Source organism: Leptonotus elevatus, chromosome 5, assembly GCF_054856555.1.
Source record: "Leptonotus elevatus isolate MCC_2025b chromosome 5, RoL_Lele_1.0, whole genome shotgun sequence".
Taxonomy (NCBI): domain Eukaryota; kingdom Metazoa; phylum Chordata; class Actinopteri; order Syngnathiformes; family Syngnathidae; genus Leptonotus; species Leptonotus elevatus.
Genome location: NC_141243.1, coordinates 20590962 through 20610992, shown reverse-complemented (window position 1 = coordinate 20610992; position 20031 = coordinate 20590962). Strand labels below are relative to the sequence as shown.

The 20031-nt window shown below is 38.0% G+C and overlaps 1 protein-coding gene across 2 annotated transcripts in view; it reads left to right on the top strand.

Moving 5' to 3' along the window:
• htr7c (5-hydroxytryptamine (serotonin) receptor 7c) overlaps positions 1–18775 on the top strand; it is a 41740-nt gene extending 22965 nt beyond the window's left edge. For both annotated transcript variants that reach the window (XM_086077019.1, XM_086077018.1), the window contains one exon: positions 11623–18775. In XM_086077019.1, coding sequence (XP_085933145.1) covers positions 11623–12361 — 739 coding nt within the window. In that variant the 3' untranslated portion in view covers positions 12362–18775. The remainder of the gene's footprint in view (positions 1–11622) is intronic.
• Positions 18776–20031: the final 1256 nt, after the last annotated feature.

The window sequence follows — 20031 nt, the reverse complement described above, 5'->3', positions numbered from 1 at the left end:
AGTTTCGATCGACACGTAAACACCGTGCGACGGTTTCTCCCGTGACGTCACCCAAGCATTGCGTGACGAAAATCACAACAACGAGGAAAGAGAAAAACTTTAGGTGGTTGCTGTTTTTCTCTGCTTTTTATTTTAAGTACTTGGCGTGGATGGATGGTTTGAGTGAGAGGAGACGGCGTCTAGATGAAGAATTTTAAAAAGGCAAAGGATTATTAAGAGAATTGTTTTGGTGGAAGAGACTTAAGCCGAGAATGCATCATCGTCGCGCATGAAGATCGTTTGCAAATGCTAGTCATGAGTGCTAACTCAAACGAGCATAAGAATGGGTGAATCTTGTGCGTATTTGGCAGGTTGCAGCAACTAAAAACGTGGCTTTATGACATTGGAGGGCTAAAGGCGGATGGTGTTTGTTTTCAAATAATTAGTTAACTAGCCACGTCGATGGTTTGAGGATCTGATTGGCTTTTTGACACCAAAAACCTTCGCTATGACTGGCTCAAGCGACGACGGGGAGGTTTGGAAGGAGGACCATCTGACGCACAAAGACGGCCATTGGGTTGCGTGGATCTTGTGACCGATAAAACATCTTTCTATTAGACCAAACAAGGTATCATTCGGAAGATATCAGCCAAATGTTATTTGACGAGTCTTCCGAGGCAAATTTGGGGAGGCAATGTTGAGCGACAAGTTGTGGGTCGATGTTGTGCGTATTTTGGAACTTGCAGCACCAAATAACGTGGCTATATGAATGTAAAGGGTCGGCGTAGGTGAACAATTTTCCCGGAATACTTTCATTGGACTCTTTTCGAAGTAATTGGACCAGTTTGGACCAAGTGGGACATCTGAGCCTGCAGATATGATTTTATCATGAAATGTTGGGCATTATTCAAATCTGAAGAAACCCATCTTTCAAACGGTGTATGGTGCATGACGAGCAAGCATGCTGGAAAGTGAGAGAGAGCCACCTGCGCGCTCTGGAAAATTGCGCAGCACCCAAGGCCGGGCGGTCGGAATTATAACGGTAGAAAAAAAGTGCAAATATATACATTTAAACAACTCAAAATTCGTATTCATAATCTTGTTTTTTTATTACGGTTATTGTACGAATTGTAATTGAAATTCGATTAATTGCACAGCCCTAAATCAAAAAAACATTTGAAAAGGTAAATTGTGTTTTTTCCTCTTATAGACTTTGAGCGATGCAGAAAACTTGCTCTGTTGCTTGTTTCAAATGCACTAAAACACTCTGACTCAGATTCAAGAGACACTGCTCAAGACTGGAACAGCTGAATTACAGATTTTGTATCACCCTAAAAAAATGTGTGATAGAGCTTTCAGCAAATCATACATGGATGGTGGTGGACGTATACAACACGGGTGGTTGTGGTTCCTAAGATTAGTAGATCCCTTACTGTCTAAATCTTCTAATAGGATGTAATAGGATATAAACTCAGCAATTGTTCATAGATACGCTATGCTAGCATCTTAACCAGTGGTCCATGCATGGATCACTATGACGTTTGTGTGACTGCATTCAAAATATTGTATATGTCATTATTCAAATGAAAGGTTCAAGAGCTCAGTGAAGTATTTGGGTCTGATGACTTTCTCAAGAGTCCACTGGGACAGGAATTACAAAAAACAAAAAACAAAACGAACAACATAATGTTAAATAAAGGGAGTGTTGGGAATTACCGTTGCTTTTTTTCTAGCCTTTCTTAGCTGAGCTTGGGTAAGACACAGGATACACCCTGGAAGAGTCACCAGCCATTCACAGCATTGCTTTTTTCTGCACGCTCACTAACTGCTTTTACTATACATTAACATAATTACAAATAAAAGCATATGTTTCAACATGTGATTTGTCTTGATAACCACAAAGTAAAAAGTCAGCCACTCAACAGTATTTTATGCACTTTTGAGAACCAAATTATTGCATTAAATTGATAAAAAAAAATGATTTCAGAACACTGCACATGCAAACACCTTCTTTTGACCTTGATCAACACTTTAAACGTGGATTAACACAACCAGACTATTCGATCGGAAATCAAATTACTCTTGCAAGTGTACGCTTCGATCAATTGGAAATCGGATTAGTCTTTCACATGTCCCAGTTTCTGTGGCAGGACATTAAATTATACAGTCACAGAGTGGAAATCAATCCCACGCTGGCTGCACCAAAGTCAGCTCTTTGTACCACGACACTATTAGTGATCTGCAGGTTCAAGAGTCATACTTAAAGAGTGATGGAACAGTGAGAATACATCACTTGTTAATGGACCCCAAGGAAATAGATGCAAGTAAACAAAACACCCAAGCTGCATTTTTGTTGATCCATTTTCTGAACCACTGATCTTCATTAAACTGAAAATAATCGTTTTACTGTGTCTAAGACACAATTACAAATTCATATATGTAAAGAAACATCGGGACTACAATAAAGCCTAGCTGTTAAATCAAACTTTATTTTGTGAAGAATGGCCCATAAAGTAAACAAGAAATTAGACACTCAAAAATTCCAATAGTACCTTAAACACATTACATGTTTTCTATGCCTTGTCACAAGAACGACAACAGCCAAAGCAGATCTCATTTGCACACAAAAAAACAAAACAAAAAACAAAACTAAACTAAAAAGCCTGAACTATGAATTATATGAGAGTAAATTCTAATTATTTGTGAATAAAGAATTTATTGGTCATTTCGAGCAATCATTAAAAAAATGAAATAAAATCTACTTCTCCATATGACTTTTTATCTGTTTCATATTTGATACATCCGGTCACAATGCTTTAAATTTGTACATTTATAACTGTCAAAAATATAATAATAAACAGACATATCAAACATTTTAGTATTTCCCAAAATTAGAAAGAACATTTACATAGGTGTCTCTCCTTTCTCAATTGGGGCGATGTTGCAAGGTCGCTGGAAAAGCCATCAGCTGGATGATACTGCCCTCTTAACGGATAATCCGTGCAATGCATGTGTCAGATCATATTACGTCAGGGTTTTGATCGGGAAAATATATTATACTCATGAAAAAGAGCGCTCAAAATGTTCTGTATTTAATATGATATGTTTGGTGTTATAGGGTTTTAATATTATTCTACAGAAAATATGTAGGCTACTGCATCTGCAAAAGACCCATACTGAGTTTTACAGAGGTAATTTTATTTTGACCAGAAGACTCAATAAATGAATTAGAGCTAGTACATGTAAAAGGGGAGACAAATTAACTCATTCACTGCCATTGACGGCTATTGACGTCAAAAATTCATTTAAACTATTTCTATTAGTTCTCTCTCCACTTTTGCTAACAAGGGTATGAAAACAGAAAAAAATATTGTAAATTTAGAACAGATATAAAATTTGTGATGAATCGTTAGTTAACTAGTGAAGTCATGTGAATAATTACAATTAAAAAAAAATTATCGCTTGACGGGCCTGAGTTAAAAAAATAAATAAAAATAAGGGCCGTTTAATCGTAATTAATCGCATGATAATTTTATATCTGTTATAAATGTACAATAAAACAATTCTAGGTTTTCTTACAAAATTAAATGAAAAGGATTTTTTTTTTTAACTAATAGAAATAGTTCACATGAATTTTTGACGTCTATAGTCGTCAATGGCAGTGAATGAGTTAATGGTGAATGTCTGCATTGCAAATGTAATAGTTTATAGTGTTTCTACTGCTTCTATTTACATACATTGTATACATACAATGCCTGCATGCCTTGGCTCCACGATACATAATTGCCCTCGATGGCGAAACCCCATCACAGAAGCCGCAGCCATCTGACGCTGGCTTGCTCTCCTTCCCTAACACCAGACTGCAGACGTTCTGTGACAGAGCTTTCAATGCCAAAGCGGCGAGATGTGTGAATGAGGTGATAGTGAAAAAGCACTATGATTACCTTGAAGCTAGAATAGCCAAAACAATTTCAAACATTTTGGACTAAAAAAATTAAGAGGTAAATTTGCTTTCAGCTATCATAGTCATGTACTCCTGTTATCTTCTGATTTCAAATGTGAAGCAAAACATTGCGATTTTCTGCCTTTAGGTTTGAATTGGGTTATGGGGTTGAGGTTAGGGTAAGGAATGGGGGTAGGCAATCATTTTTGATGGTTGGGGTTAGGGAAAGGGGCTAGGAATTGCATCATGTCAGTAAAATGTGGGTTAAGGTGATGTCCTCACGATGATACAAAGACAAGTGTGTTGCGTGTGCGTGCGTGTGCCTTTGTTGTTCCCCAAGAGCAGTAGTAGTGTAATTTTGTTTGCACTGTGACTTTGAGTACGTTTAGTGTTCTGTTTAAAGAGCACCTTGTATTTTTTTCACAATGTGTTTGAATTGGAGATTGAAAAAAACGCTCTTGACAGTGCCTCTTAAAATAATGATTAAATGTCAACTCTGTGACGTGCGTATAAATAAATCACTGCATTTCTCATACAGCATTTAAAATGGACGCCTCCACAAGGGGGTGCAAATTCTCCTCATAAATGCTGATCAGAATTTGACTTGACGCGATAGAAAGCGGTTTCAGGTAGTAAATGTGGCAAATACGTGTTTCCATGACAAATAACCTCAAATCAATCTTTGATGTAGACCTGCACACTCCCCAAATAATACAGAAAGGTGTAATCCACTAGTGCATCTTTAATGAACATTTAGCTTCACTGTTTCAAGCTAACTCTGTAACTTGCTGAATTATCCTCTTCATTTTACTAATATTAATGATTTTGTTAATTGGTTAAATGACTTATGAACATCAGCCCTAGACACTTCTGCTTATCACGTTTCCAGATCTGTCACAGTTAATAATACAACCCTTGGATTAGTCCAAGTATTAGAAACCAAAGAAGGGAATATAGAAGAAAAGAATACAAATGGGAAAAACAATGTTGGTAATATAGACGAAAATAATACAAAAAACAACAACAACAACAACAATGTCTTAAAACCCATTATCTGCACATGATCATCAATTGAAGATGCACAAGATGCGGCTTACGTTTTTTAATTAATCAGTATAATAATAATAATAATAATGATAATAATAATGATAATAATAATGATAATAATAATAATAATAATAATAATAATAATAATAATAATAATAATAAATGCCACTACATGTAGCTAATGCCATCACTGCCCCAAACCGGAATGCGGGTGCCAGCTACCATCTTAGCCTTCATATCCTAAATAGTTTTGGATTTATTTGTAGGTTTTTAGTTGGCCTTGTCCATTCTTTTCTATTCCGCTCGTTTCTGTGAAGGCTGCCATGCCTGCACAATGTTTTCTTTGTACACCATGGAGACCATGCTGACAGTGATGGCGCAATGGTTTTTTGAATGCAGCTATCAATATGGCATTTAATAGTTGTCACTCATCTCTATTGCTGTGGGAGCCAATAAAAGGTTGATAGGAGGGTTTACAGGACAGGTGGTGAGCCTCACCTCAAAGACTGTAAAATACATGGACTTCCTCTTTTCAGCCAAGAGTAGGCGTCACTGAAACAAAATTAATGAAGACACGTTTATTCAAATGATTTGCTAGGTAAATAGGTGTCTTGAGCTTGATTGATCAGTAGGAAATAACTTTACTACTCATTTTGAGATTGAACAATATGTTGCCATCATGCAGTGAGTGCAGTCAAAGGCAGTCCATAGTAAATAGACAAAATAAAAAGTTCACAAAACCATCATCTTATATTAGGACATAATATGGCTAGTAACACTAATGGCAAATATAAGTCAGGATCTTGTACACCATGCATCTAAAAGACGAAGTGACAGTAACAGTGGGGTGTTTTCACATTATTCCTTTTCATCCATTTCAAAACATTGCATGATTGACAGAGCAAGCATGAGATCCGTCCCGGAAAATGTGGGCCAATTCTCATTTTCAAAGGTGCATTTTGGATCTCCCTCATTGCCACTGGAAGTCTAAAGATGAAAAGATGAGTGGAAAGTTTCTGTGGGAGAAAGTAAATGGACTTCCCTCCTGCCCTGTTCCTCTTTTTGCTGTTCTAAATTTAGCACACTGCCACCCAAACCAACTACAGCTTGGTAAATATTTCACTGCGTATTCCCTCTCAGACATAAAAGGTTTGAGAGATACCCCAAGAGACAGGAGGCTGTTGCACACTGTGGCCGATTACAGTGTTATGGTGCAGAAAATAATTTACTTCACTGTGCCCTAGCTGGTAGTCCAGTGGAAGTAATGAAATTCTCCATTAGTTTGGCCACACAGTTGGTCTGTGACAGCAGAATCCCCGAGGCTTCTGCATGAATATGTCCTGAGATACCTAAAAAAAACAACACCACGCTTTTCTTTTGGTTCAGAATGCCTGTAAGTGTGTCACTCTGGGGGCAGCTTGGCTTGGGATGTTGAATTAGGTTTCTCTCAATCCACAACCTTGCGGGTAGATGGTTTGACTCCCTGTAGCAACATAAACGTATCGTTGAACAAGATACTGAACCCTGAGTCTCCTGATGTTCTATCATCATTGTGTAAACAGTGAGGTCAATTCCTTTATTCGTGCTGTAGACGAAATACATTTGTTCTTATATTTTCCGATATTTACATTAGGACCTGGTATGTATACACGGTTGGGTTAAGAAGTTAGACATTGTTTTATGTCATTGTTTTACTTTATTCCTGTAATTGCATACTGTGTCCAGCGGGGGGCTGTTCACAAGGCTAAATTCAATTACTGTAGTGTTGAGCTGGGGAGACACATGATTCTCTTACCGTGTCAATAAAAATATCATACTAAAAAAATGTTTTGTTTACAAATTTGTCACACATTCCTATGCAAAGTCAATCTCTTGATCAGCCATTGCTTTAAAAGATAATCCCCCCCCCCCTCAACCATTATAGTATAGTGTGACAATAATGTCAGAAGTGCATGAGGATGCCAAATATAACCTCCCAGAACTGCTATATTCAAGTATAATCACTACTGCACCCATACACTCTAAAAACAGTTTGGTCAAAAATAACCCAACTATGGGTAAAAAATGGACCGATCCTCAACTTGGGTCATTTTGACCCAACTTTGAGTCAAGAGATGGGTCGTTTAGTGTAAAACAACTCATAATTATTAGTCAGATCCTTTACCAATTTTTTAAAATCCATAATTGGGTTACTTTTGACTCAACTGTTTTTAGAGTGTAGTGTAAATGCTGCTGGAAGTTCAGGCACTTTACCCTACTAAAGATTTTAGCTGCTTGAATGATATCTAATTTCATTACGAAAAATGAAAGGTGATTCACTAAGGACATTTAGAAACACCTGCAATCCAATGACCGCTGTAAAGAAAATGGTCAGTTTCCAGGCTTTGGGGAGTTACAGAATACGTTATACATGTTTTTTTTAAAATCCATAATGGGGTTACTTTTGACCCAACTGTTTTTAGAGTGTAAGGACCAACCCTGGTCTCCTTTTATGGTGACAGCAACTAAAGAGTCAATGATCGTTGCATACATTTTTATACTTCGTCATTGGACAGTTATGGATGGACCATTGTTAAATTTTTCTTGTGGTCTATGCAGACTGTTGAGTGTTTCCAACGGCAATTGGCAAACATTTCCCATGAAAATCTTAAACTAACACGCACAAAAAAAAAGGCAAACTATTTTCATTGCGTTGCTTGTCATCATACAGGATTTATCAGTATAATGTGATCAACTAGCTATCCCATCTGCCTTAGAGTGCAGAGATTGTGGGTACGAATCTGGCCTCTGGGCTTCCTGTGCGGAGTTTGTATGTTGCATGCATACATGATAGGTTGATTAAAGACTGTCAATTAGTAGGTGTGAATGTGAGTGTGTCTGTTTGTGCCCTTTGATTGGCTGGAGATCAACTCAAGGTATACCCTGACTCACCCAAAGACACCTGGGAGAGGCTCCAACACACCCGCGACGCGAGTGAGGATAAGCAGCTCGGAGAATGAATGAATGGACGAGTGAGGTTGAGCTACTCACATCCATTTTGAATCTATGGTTGTATTCCCACAATTTGGATTTTTTGTAAAATCAATTTACACGGTATGCGACCATGAAGGGACACGCATGAGTACAAAGCACACCATCACATGGTGCTGTGTTTACAGAATTAAATATGGTCCAGTTCGTCTCAATTCCCTATTTACAAATTCCACGCTCCTCTGTTTACATTCTAGTGCCTACCACTAGAAATTTCATGAAGGACACGAGGAGATTGACAGAGGAGAGAGGCGGGAGGATGAAGAAATGTTTTGGAGAAATGAGACGATCGCTCCTCGCTCTCTTCATTTCATGTAGATGTCACATGTCACATCATTGACGCGTGTTAAAACCGTCTATGTGGAACCCGTCTATGTGGTTGATTTATTACTCTCTCAATAAATGTCCATTTTATGCTTTATGTTTCAATTGGGATTAAATTAAAGGCAAATATAAAATTATCATCCCCCATGCATGCAGCACATATTTGACTTTTGGTGATGAGGTCGGATGTCGGTGCCTGAGACACGTCGGATGCATATCAGATTTTATATACACATATGAAAGGAGATGGGGTCGAATTTGGGCCCAAAAAAAGAATAGAATTACACTGTTTGTATTGCTTGAAAATGATCACATGTCACATTTATGGGCCTTAAAATCGGAATTAACCTGCAGTGTAAACAAAGTCTGTCTTCATGAACTAAATACAAGTGATTGCGACATTTTAGGTCCGACATTTCTGCCATCTAAAAATCCATTTGCCATTCCTCACCAAGTACTAGTGATGGGAAAATGAAGCTTCATGAAACACTTGTGATATTTTTTGACTCCCCTAGATGGTGCTCTTGGTTTAAATATAAAGGCTAGTGCAAAGGAAATTGATTACATTTCCACTGCATCTTTTAACCAAGAGCGCCATCTAGAGGAGTCAAAAAATATCACAAGTGCTTCATGAAGCTTAATTTTCCTATCACTACCAAATACTGTGTTAGGTTTCAAGGGAGACATGTAAATATATTAGATAAATGAAGTATTTTTTATGTACAAACCTCAATTCCAAAGAAGTTGGGATGTTGTGTAAAATGTAAATACAATCGGAAAACAATGATTTGCAAATACTTTTCAATTGAATACAATACAAAGACAAGATAGTTAAAGTTCAAACTCATATACTTTAATCTTTATTTTGTTTTATACTTTAGCAAATATTTACTCATTGTAAATTTGATGATGCTTGTAACACATTCCCATGAGCTGGGACAGGGTATGTTACATCACCTTCTTTTTTTAACAACACTCAAAACTATTTCTTTCTACCCTAGTGTTTGAAATTGAGTTCATCATCGCAATTTAACACATAGTTACTGTTACAGATACAATAAATAAGACTGCAGAATAATGTAACCCTAAAAATGATTTAGCAGGGCTCTTCTATTGTGATGTATATCCAGGTGTCTGTAATATATTCAGAACTTATTTTTAAACTGTCAGAAGTTCCCCACCTAAATACAGGATAAAGTGAATCTGACAAGGCTGGCCGAGCTCAATTAGATTTGTACACAATGGATGCTACTCACAGGTGGACGGACATTCGTGTTGATTGTCTCATGCTCCTGAAAGCTTTGTCTATTAAATCAGAGCACAAAACACACAAATATAAACAACAAACTGCTTTGATTCCTGATTCATTTGATGCTGAATGAAGAATGCTGCTAAAAACACACTGAGCTGCAATTTACACTGTCGCAGCATTTTGTGAATATAGCAGCTATTTTTCCTCGCTTTTCATCCCCGTGTTTTTTTTCACACTCCTTCAGCTACTATTTGAAATCACAGAGCTGCTTATTTGATCTATAGCTCCCTCTTTAGCAGTTACATTCCTCCAAAGTCATAGAATAACAGATAACAGCCCTCCTGACAAATTCGAGATCTCGTCCATTGCATTGGTTCTTATTGAAATTTAAATGCATGATGGTGTGTTTAACATTACACTTGTAGTCAATTTCAGCATTTTGAGAAGACCCTCATAATTAATTGATGAATATAGTCAGTTAAATACCAAGAAACTTAGAACAAGTTGCCTTTCTCTTTCTCTCCCTCAAGATATGATATCCACAAATGTACCCTGTTGGGGAAATTACTGGACACCAAAATAACGGTCTGTGCCTATTGCAGGCCCAAAATGGTGCAGGTATGTTCTTAAACGGCAAAAGTTAAGATGAACTGCCAATGAAAAAAAATATACCAACCATTTAAGGGTGTTGCAAAACCAGAAAAACAACAGTACTTTCTCTTGTTGTCCGAAACACCTTTTCTGTTCAGTTTTCCATGTGCTCTTCCATCAATAATTTTATAAACAAAACAAAATGTTTTTATTTGTCAGTTTGTGGTTTGAAACTGTAGAGCAGTTTGAATGAGGAATTAAAGCAATGTTCAAACATAAACTGGTACCATTATAAAAGAATGTATCAAAACATGTTGGGCACAAGATACTGTGTGGGTATAAATGTGGTGCATTGGCGTGGGGCCGAAACCTAATAATTTACAATTTGGTTAATTTCATATTTTTTTCAAAATTCTGTATGTATCTGTATTGCTATTTACGTAATTTTAATGGTTGAGCAAACAATGCCGTTTTTGGGGTCTTGTGAAAAGTGACTACAGTATTTTGGAGGTACAGGGTTTTGGCCCGATGCCAGTGATATGCGTATGTTTGTTTGTTTGTTTTTTAAAGAGATTATACATACTGTATATAAAATACAGACCAAATATTTATATTTTCCGGATTACACTTCTCAATGGATCTTTTTATCGGTAATAGAGAAGGATTGTAGGAGAAGTGTAGGATTGAATACATTTTAACTTCTTCCTACTGCTTTTTTGACTGGCAGTTGTTGTGTCAGTATATTGTCAATTTTTGTATTTCTTTATTTTGAAATGTATATTGGAAATAAAAACTTAAATATTTCAGTCAAATTTTGGTCTTAGTGTCTGAAATCCATTGTATTAATTTTGCAATCTCTGTTCTATATTCAAGGTGGAGTCAACACAAAGATTTTTATTTTTTTTTCCAATAATATGTTTTATGTTCCTCCACTAGTCTAAACACTGCATTTTGGTTAATATTGCGTTTGTGGAATATAAATTACGCAGCAAAATGCACCCGTTTTTATCCATCTCACTTGCTGTCAAATGAAAATGACATCTGAGTTGCTCAGGGCTCAGGTAACGACCAATCACGGCTCAACTTGCGAACGTCACTTGACCCTACTCAGAAAACAGGTGAGCCGTGATTGGCTGTTACCTGAGCTCCGCGCATCTGTGATCTCATTTTTAGTTGACAGCAAGACAAAATGGCTGCCCCCTGAGATGGATTAAAATGATTGGATTTTGCTGTATTACTCATATTCCCCAGAATATCGTTTTTACACAGAACATTTTGGAGTTGACGTCCGCTTTAACAATGAAAGTTCTAGCCTCTAAAAATAATTCATATTATAATATACATGGCTACAAAACATTTAAGGGTATGACCGCAGTGACAAGCCATTGTGCCCCCATACCATCCTTTTTTGTGAGCTCAGCCAATTTGTAATGCCGTCTTTGTTTCCGTCTCACAGGTACCTTGGGATCACACGGCCCCTAACCTACCCAGCGCGCCAAAATGGTCAGCTGATGGCAAAGATGATCTTGGGCGTGTGGTTGGTGTCAGCATCCATCACTTTGCCCCCCTTCTGTGGCTGGGCCCAAAACGTCCACACAGCCGGCGTGTGCCTCATCAGCCAAGACATTGGTTACACCATCTATTCCACAGCCGTAGCCTTCTACATCCCCATGCTGGTAATGCTGATCATGTATTACAAAATCTTCCGGGCAGCCCGCAAGAGTGGCGCCAAACACCGCTTCACTGACTTTTCTCGCCGAGAGCGCTTGGAAACGGTGACTAACGAGGCGCTACGAATGCAGGGCCTAAAGCCACCTGGTGTGGCGGAGGAGTGCGCCGCCCTGTCCCGACTGCTGAACCGTGAACGGAGAAACATCTCCATTTTCAAACGAGAGCAGAAAGCGGCCACGACACTGGGGGTGATTGTGGGAGTCTTCGCTGTGTGTTGGCTGCCATTCTTCATCCTGTCCACTGCAAGGCCCTTTATCTGTGGGGTGGTGTGCAGCTGTGTGCCCATCTGGCTGGAGCGCACGCTGCTCTGGTTGGGTTACGCCAACTCCCTAATGAACCCCTTCATCTATGCCTTCTTCAATCGAGACCTACGCTCCACTTATCGTGACCTTCTCCGCTGCAGATACCGCAACATCAACCGCCGTCTGTCGGCGGTGGGCGTGCACGAAGCCCTCAAGGTCTAAAGACGTTTTGCAGCTGACATTGACTCACAGAGCGCGACGCGGTGGCCTCGTGCTTGTACCTCGTGGATTGTGGCGAGTATGAAGCAGGCCTGTAGATAAAACACATTCTGACAGAATGTGAGTCACTGTTGGTAGCTCTCTGGTCCCACTGCAAAGGCAGATAGACAGCGTTATCATTTCTGTCTGTGTTTGTGCGTGCGCGTGTGTGAGAGAGACTCAGTTATGCTATTTTTGGAAAGAAAACTTTGTGAACTTTGTGAGATATTCAAGTCGACACTGCTTTTGTGCATTTAGTGTTGGGTGACAAGCTGTGTTACACAATCATCTTGTGGTCTCCGAAAACAATGGAGGCTGATTGATTTCTGTATACTTCAAAATTATGTTCAATAAGGAACCTTGATCGAGCACAACGCATATGAAGTTCTTCTGTTGAACAAATCCTGTGTATTTTACTGTGTATTTAAGTGTCACCCTTCTTCTTAGAAGTCATAGTTTTAAAGTGATTGTATCACGAATAAACAAAAAAAACATACAGAAGAGGATTAGGGCCAGTACAGAGAAAAAAAAAATATTGGCAGGATTCTGACTTTAAACTCAGAATTCTGACTATAAATTGAGAATTCTGACTATAAATTGAGAATTCTGACTTTAATTTGAGAATTCTCACTTTTTTCTCAGAATTCTCACTTTCTGATTCCCCCTCCCCACACAATTTATAGCGCTACGCCACAAAGTCAGAATTCTGAGATTAAAGTCAGAATTCTGAGAATAAAGTCAGAAACTCAGAATTCTGTCTTTAAAGTCAGAATTCTGACTTTAATCTCAGAATTCTGACTTTAATCTCAGAATTCTGACTTTGTAACGTAGCGCTATGAAATTTTGGTCAGAATTCAATAAAGTCAGAATTAAGAAATTTAAGTCAGAATTCTCACTTTAAAGTCAGAATTCTGAGAATAAAGTGAGAATTCTGACCTTAATCTCAGAATTTTGATTTTAAATGTGACGTAGTGCTATGAATTGTGATGGGGATGAGAAAGTCAGAATTCTCACTTTGAAGTCAAGATTCTGAGAATAAAGTGAGAGTCCTGCCAACACTTTTTATTCACTTCACTGACCCTAATCCTCTTCCATAAAAACATGATAAATGTTTCACAATCGTTTAAATTGTGGTGATGAACGATGGTGAAAATGTCTATGGTTTGGTGTGTGTTTGAAAGATCCATCCCACATTGCTACTTTTAGATTTTAAATAGTCAAATGTCAAGTGTTCCATGTTTCACAGCGTCACACGCTTGAATCCTATCTGTCTTGAGTTTTTCCACGGCTGTTATTTTTTCACACCACAGTTGTCTTGCTGACCTTGATAAAACCACAAGTAAACTTTTCACTTTATTAAGAGACAACATGATCCAGAGACTGCTCCACTGGTAGTCAACAGCGTCTCTTATCTAGGGTGCGAGATGATCCGACACCAAACAACACTCCCATTACAAGTCTTTGGTGACTGGTACAAACTTGCGTCACATGCCATCAGTCAAAGAGTGTGTGCTGATTCTACCTCGACTTTTGACAATACTGTACATTACCTCCAGGCTGATGTGACTCAATGTTCTTTTTAATTAGCAGCTCTTTTTCAATCATGTGAATTGGATCTCCAACTGCTCTGTAATTGCCCTCTTTCAACGCTTTGACATTATCTTAAGTGACAGAGCATCTACACTATTAACTTTGTAAATAAAGAAATCCCTGGTCATAATGTCACCGCGGTCCTGGCCAATTCTCATGTTATTTTGATTGAGCCCTCCCCCGCCACCCACAAACACTCAACGCGCAGACAGTCTTGTTATTCCCACACCAGCTTGTCTTCATCTTAAGCAAGATTCCCTTCATACAAAATTAATCACTCGTCTACTTGCAGATGAGACTGATGTGTCCATACGGATAAAGGCACACACCTAAAGGCTTGTTTGAAGGCTTTACGGAAGTGTTTGACAACGTTTACCCAAAAGAACTGCCCTTAATATTATGTTTGCCTGCAACTATATATTTTATTCATATGAGGGTGGTTGACAGCTGTCTGCTATTTTCTTGATGAAACTGATTTGTAGTGCACACACAGAAAAAGGAAGTGGTGTGATACAGTACCGTATGTTGCAGTTTGAGCAGAGGAGAAGCACTTTTTGAATCCTCCAGCAAGAGGGAAATGTACTAAACCACAAATCTTGCTTTTAGAGCGCCACTCAGGTGTAATCCTGCTGAGTTCTATGTTCAGTGTGAGGATTATGAAACACAATACAAAAAAAGCGTTGCAACTCATCTTTACTTGAAGCTGGAGGGATTGTGACAAGCCTTAGAACATTCTCTTTACTGTAGTGTTTTCCAACATTTATTGAGCCAAAGCACCAATTTTACATTTGAAATATGACACTGCACCCCACCAAGCAAAAATGTTACAAAAAGTATGAACATACGAAAGCGTATTGCATTCACTTGGAAAAAAAAACCTTTCTGACTTAATTTTTGGGGGGGAGCTTTTTTTTTTCTTTCAAAAAAACAAACATTGTCTACCTGTTTTACCAGGAAAAAAACATTCTCATAAATAAAATATTCTGCAAAATTAGGGGGGTGTTAGGTTCTGGGGAATAGTCAGAAAAACAGGACGGAAAATTACTCAAAAAAACAGCAATAAATCTGAACTCCAAGTGACTTGCTGTAGACTCGCTATGGCGGACACTTTCCCGCACACCTCCAACGTACCTTCAACTATATGACTTACTGGCAATCTGGCTCAGTTAGGGTAAGTATACAAACATGTCAATTGATCGGCATGATTTTAATGATTGATTTCAATTTACTCATGCACAAATGAACTTACTCAGGGTGAAATCTGGACTAATTGAACACACTCGCAGTAAAGATATTTTTGGGCAAATTGTTACAAAGTGCAACTTTAATGTAAAAGTAACAAATAATAAAATAATATAATATAAATGGAACATTCCCTGATTCCTAACACTATAGTAATCATTAAGTAACTACACAAATACATTGTAGAGAACAGAAAGGAAAACTATTTACAGTGGAACCTTGGAGTTTGAACGTCTCGGAACTCGTACAATTCGGACTTCAACCAATAAATCTGAGTAAAAAATGCCTCAGATGTACCACTGTACATCTTGAACATGGTGTAAGGCATTGTGGGAGTATTCAAATCGCCTTAAAATTGAATCAATGTTGAGAAAAATTAAGCTATCAAGCTAATTTTATGAAGTTACGCCAACTTGAATTTTGTTTTCAGCTAGCCAATAATGAATTTTGAGTGGACAAAAGTTCAATTACATTTTTAACTTGCATTTTTGCAACTGTTGTTAAGAGACCTTTCGAGTTAGTTTTTAGAGTGTACAATGCTATCGCACTGCCAGGATCGCTCCCCTCGCTTTTGGTGTGAACGTAGCATTGGTTTTGTCTTGATCTCGAAACTCTCTTGTCTCAATAATGTCTTGGTCTTGGTTAGTGGGGTCTCGGCCACAACACTAAATTATAGGAAACAAGAAGTATAATTGTCCAATCTCAGTGAACACACTCACTAAAACCATTTTGGAGTTTTTATGGGCAGTAAAAGAAAATATTCGAAAGTCCCTGAAGTGCATAGTAGGGACTTGTCCTCTGCCAGCATGTTGACATTTTGCTTGGGCACATGAAATAGCAGGCTGCCTCAGTGCACCTTGTGCAGCCCCGCGACAATGTCCAATCTCCAAGCATCCATGTCAATATGCATTACACTTGGGGGAATGAGGGCCGCCATATTTCACTTGCGGGGAATGCGGTTTGTATTCTGAGCCAGCTTTCCGCGTGTGTCACAGTGTTGAGCTGCTGATGAAGACAGGAAAATGTGCATATGATGTATATTCAGCGCAGCGGAGCCGAATAGAGGCAGATGAGTCTTGCACACACTGGATGCCGCCCAGAGGCTTTACTGACATTGCTGACAGTGGAATGCACTCATTTACTTTGCTATTTTTAATGTCCTCCTGTAATTAAGCGAGGAAGCGTTGATTAATTTTTGGGAAAGACATCTCTTTCACCTCCGCCTCGATAAAGATACAGGGCAAGATAAGAAAGAGCAATTAGATTTCGACTGTTATGACAAGAAAGTATGCAAGAGGGGCAATGAGTCACGTCTTTCATTAAATTAATGTCTATTGTACATGTTCTTCTGGTACAAATTTTTTGTGATGGCAAAGCTTCTACTAAAGGTGCAATTTTTTTTATATACTCGTAAGTATCTAAAAAAGTGAGTCACTCACACCACACTTACCAAAACCAGTACAATGTGATGTACAAGGTTAATAGCAAAAAATAAATAAATGGTGTTTAAGTTTTAGTACAGAGACTCAGAGAGCTGGATTTAAGGTGTTCTGATGATGAAGAGAGAGTTAAGTTTCACAAAGAAGTGCTCTTGAATTTCTGAGGAAGCATTACAAGCCCAACTGCATGCCCACACAAAGCACCAGAAGATCATTATTTGCTTTAACCCTGCCACCCACGATGTCTGGACCAAAAACATCAACAAGTTGATGACCCTTATATCACAGCGGTATGCACGTTCCACTTGCACATGAACCTATTGTTGATCGTTGAGAAACAGACATGTCTTTTCATGGGACAACATTGAAGAAACGACACTTTGCTAGTCAGTGCACAGCTTATATACAGTGATAATTTCGTCAACAAAAAAATAAATACAAATTCAGACGAAAATTAAATGAAAACTAAAATAGAAGACATTCATTGAGACTATAACGATAACTAAAATTGACTGACAATTTTGTCAATGACTAAAACGAAAATGAAAACAACACAGTGACGAAAATTCACACAATCCAATCAGAAGGAATGAAACTCAGAAACTGTTCAGTGTACACTGCACTTTATTTAATGTTCAAATATGTTTACATTCATTTTGCAGCTGTAAAATTAATCTCAAACAATTATGCACTTTTTTGATTTAGGTGAAAACTAAGTTATATTATTGTCAGTTCAACATGTTTCATTGAAATAATCAATAAATACATCGTTGTATTAAATGTGTCTTGTGTGTTAAACTGCAGTTACAAATAAGGTGTTTCTGTATAAAAGTTTAAATTAATGCTGAAGGAAAATATCGACTAAACTGTCAATTTAGTTGACTAAAAATGCTCTTTATTTTTGTTGACTAAAATTGGATTAAAACTAAAATGCAATCAGATGACTAAAACTTTCATCAATAGCTAAACCTCTGGCAACAAAAGCGAGTACGTACACCCCTAAGTGAAAATGTTCAAATTGAGCACAGCTGGTCATTTTCCCTCTCCAGTTCCAGTGTCATTTCTGACTCGTCTCAGTTACCCCCCCCCCCCCACGCACACACATTGGTTGATTACCCACCATCCCGTTGACGAACTTGTCTGTAGCTACCCAGTCTTCTCAACGCTCAAAGCTTGTAGTAACCTTTGTTGAATTTTTCCAAATAATTTCCCCTGAAACAGCACAATGGTTTAACCTGCGCCTGAACATATTGTCTTGGATCCGCTCGAGTCACCTCTCTTAATTCATCGAGAGGTCAAAATGTTATCATGGATTGTGTTCTGCCTTGAAATGTCTCATGACGTCTTCTATCATCTCATGTACAATGACCTGTCAGCCTGACTGTTTCACTTGTCAGCAGACATAGAAAAGTTGATGCACACTTTTGTCTGAGGCTGGATTGTTGTAACACTCTTGTTTTTTTTTTCTTTGTTGTTGGCCACTTCCAGCCCACACAGACTGCCGCAGCAAGTCCTGTTCCAAGCCCACAATTTTCTCGTCTGAAAGCCTTTACATTGATTGCCTGCATTGTTAACCGGAAAATGTTGACGTTCTGCACTGATAAAGAAACGTATGTTGTCTTATAACAAATCATGCTCTGGTTATTTTTCCAATGCTACAGATGTTTCCACCCTGGGTTTGTAGGCGGGAAAGTTAGTAGCTGCATAAGCTCTGTAAATAAGGTCACATCGTAGCCCAAGGACAGAGTGTAACTTGCCAGTAAATTCGACAAAGATGACGAAGAAGAAGAAAAAAAACACTGCACGATGTTGAGTGTGTGGACATGAGCTGTAAACTAGAAACACAAACATCTGCAAATCATGTAGTAATCCACAGCCTTACTGGAAAAAAAAAATGCACTGCTGCTTTGTTTTCCCGCCATTCTTTAGCATCCTCAAGTAGCACACAAACCTCGATGGAGATCTTGGATAAAGAAATGCACTTTTATTTCTTTAGGCAAACCAAACATGTATGTGACAGTAAGTAGAGGAAAATAAATTGTATTTTTAGTGTTTCAGAACCACAAACTAGTGATGGGAAAATGAAGCTTCATGAAGCACTTGTGATATTTTTTGACTCCCCTAGATGGTGCTCTTGGTTTAAATATAAAGGCTAGTGCAAAGGAAATTGATTACATTTCCACTGCATCTTTCAACCAAGAGTGGCATCTAGAGGAGTAAAAAAATATCACAAGTGCTTCATGAAGCTTCATTTTCCCATCACTACCACAAACAATAGAAAATCTGAGGAGATCCTTTCAAGATTGTAAGTGTTAAAAGGGGAACAAAAAGTAGTGCTGTGTTTCACAGCATATCATAAAATGACCAGTGGGATCGTCGTACCCACAACAGAGGATGCATGGTACTTGATGTAAAGTACATTATTTCCAAAGTGATTTAAAATAAATTCATAAATAAAATGGTAATGCAGGGATACACACTGAGACTAACTACAGTGCTAAAAAGAATAAAAAGGTCCCCTAAAAGAATTGACGGAAATGTCATGGTTTGACTATAGTGAGTACAGTGTTCCTTCGTTTTCTGCTGGGGTTAGGTTAAAAAAAATACCCGCAATAAATGAAATCCGCGAAGTAGTTAGCTTTATGATTTACATTTATTTTTAATGTTTTAAGGCTCCTAAAACCCCTCACCACACAGTTTATACACTTTTCTCATTGAGGCATTTACATTTTCTCACATTTCCTTTTTTCTTTATTTTTTGAGAGAGCTCAGTATTGTTCATTCGGTAATTTTACCGATTCGACATGTCATCATCATTGCTCGCTCTTTTTTATTTATTTTTATTTTTTTATTTTGTATAAGCGTGAGTATGTGCATGTGCGTGTGTGTGCATGTGTGCGTGCGTGTAAGTGTGTACTCATTAATTCACCTAAAACCTATTAAAAATCCCATACCGTTCACCTAAACCAAACACTTCAGAATCCAGCTAGAGTCATGAGGTTGTCAGGAGACCCGAGGAAGGACCAAAGAAAGGAAAGGAAAGTGAAATCCAGCACCGACCAGACATCACCTATTTTTGTTTTCTTACTACTATTTTCTCACATTTCCCTCTTGTTTAAACATTCTCAATCTTCAAACGCTCATAAATTCGATCAAATAGGTACATTACTTTGAAAAAAATGCATGCAAAATTGCATACAAAAAAATCCGCGAAAAAAAAGTGAACCGCGTTATAGCGAGGGAACACTGTATAGCTCATCCTTGACGTTCCCAATAACATAAAAAATACAATAATAATAATAATAATAAGAAGAAGAAGACATGATTCTAACCCCTCAATACAAGAAACATTCAGAACAAGCA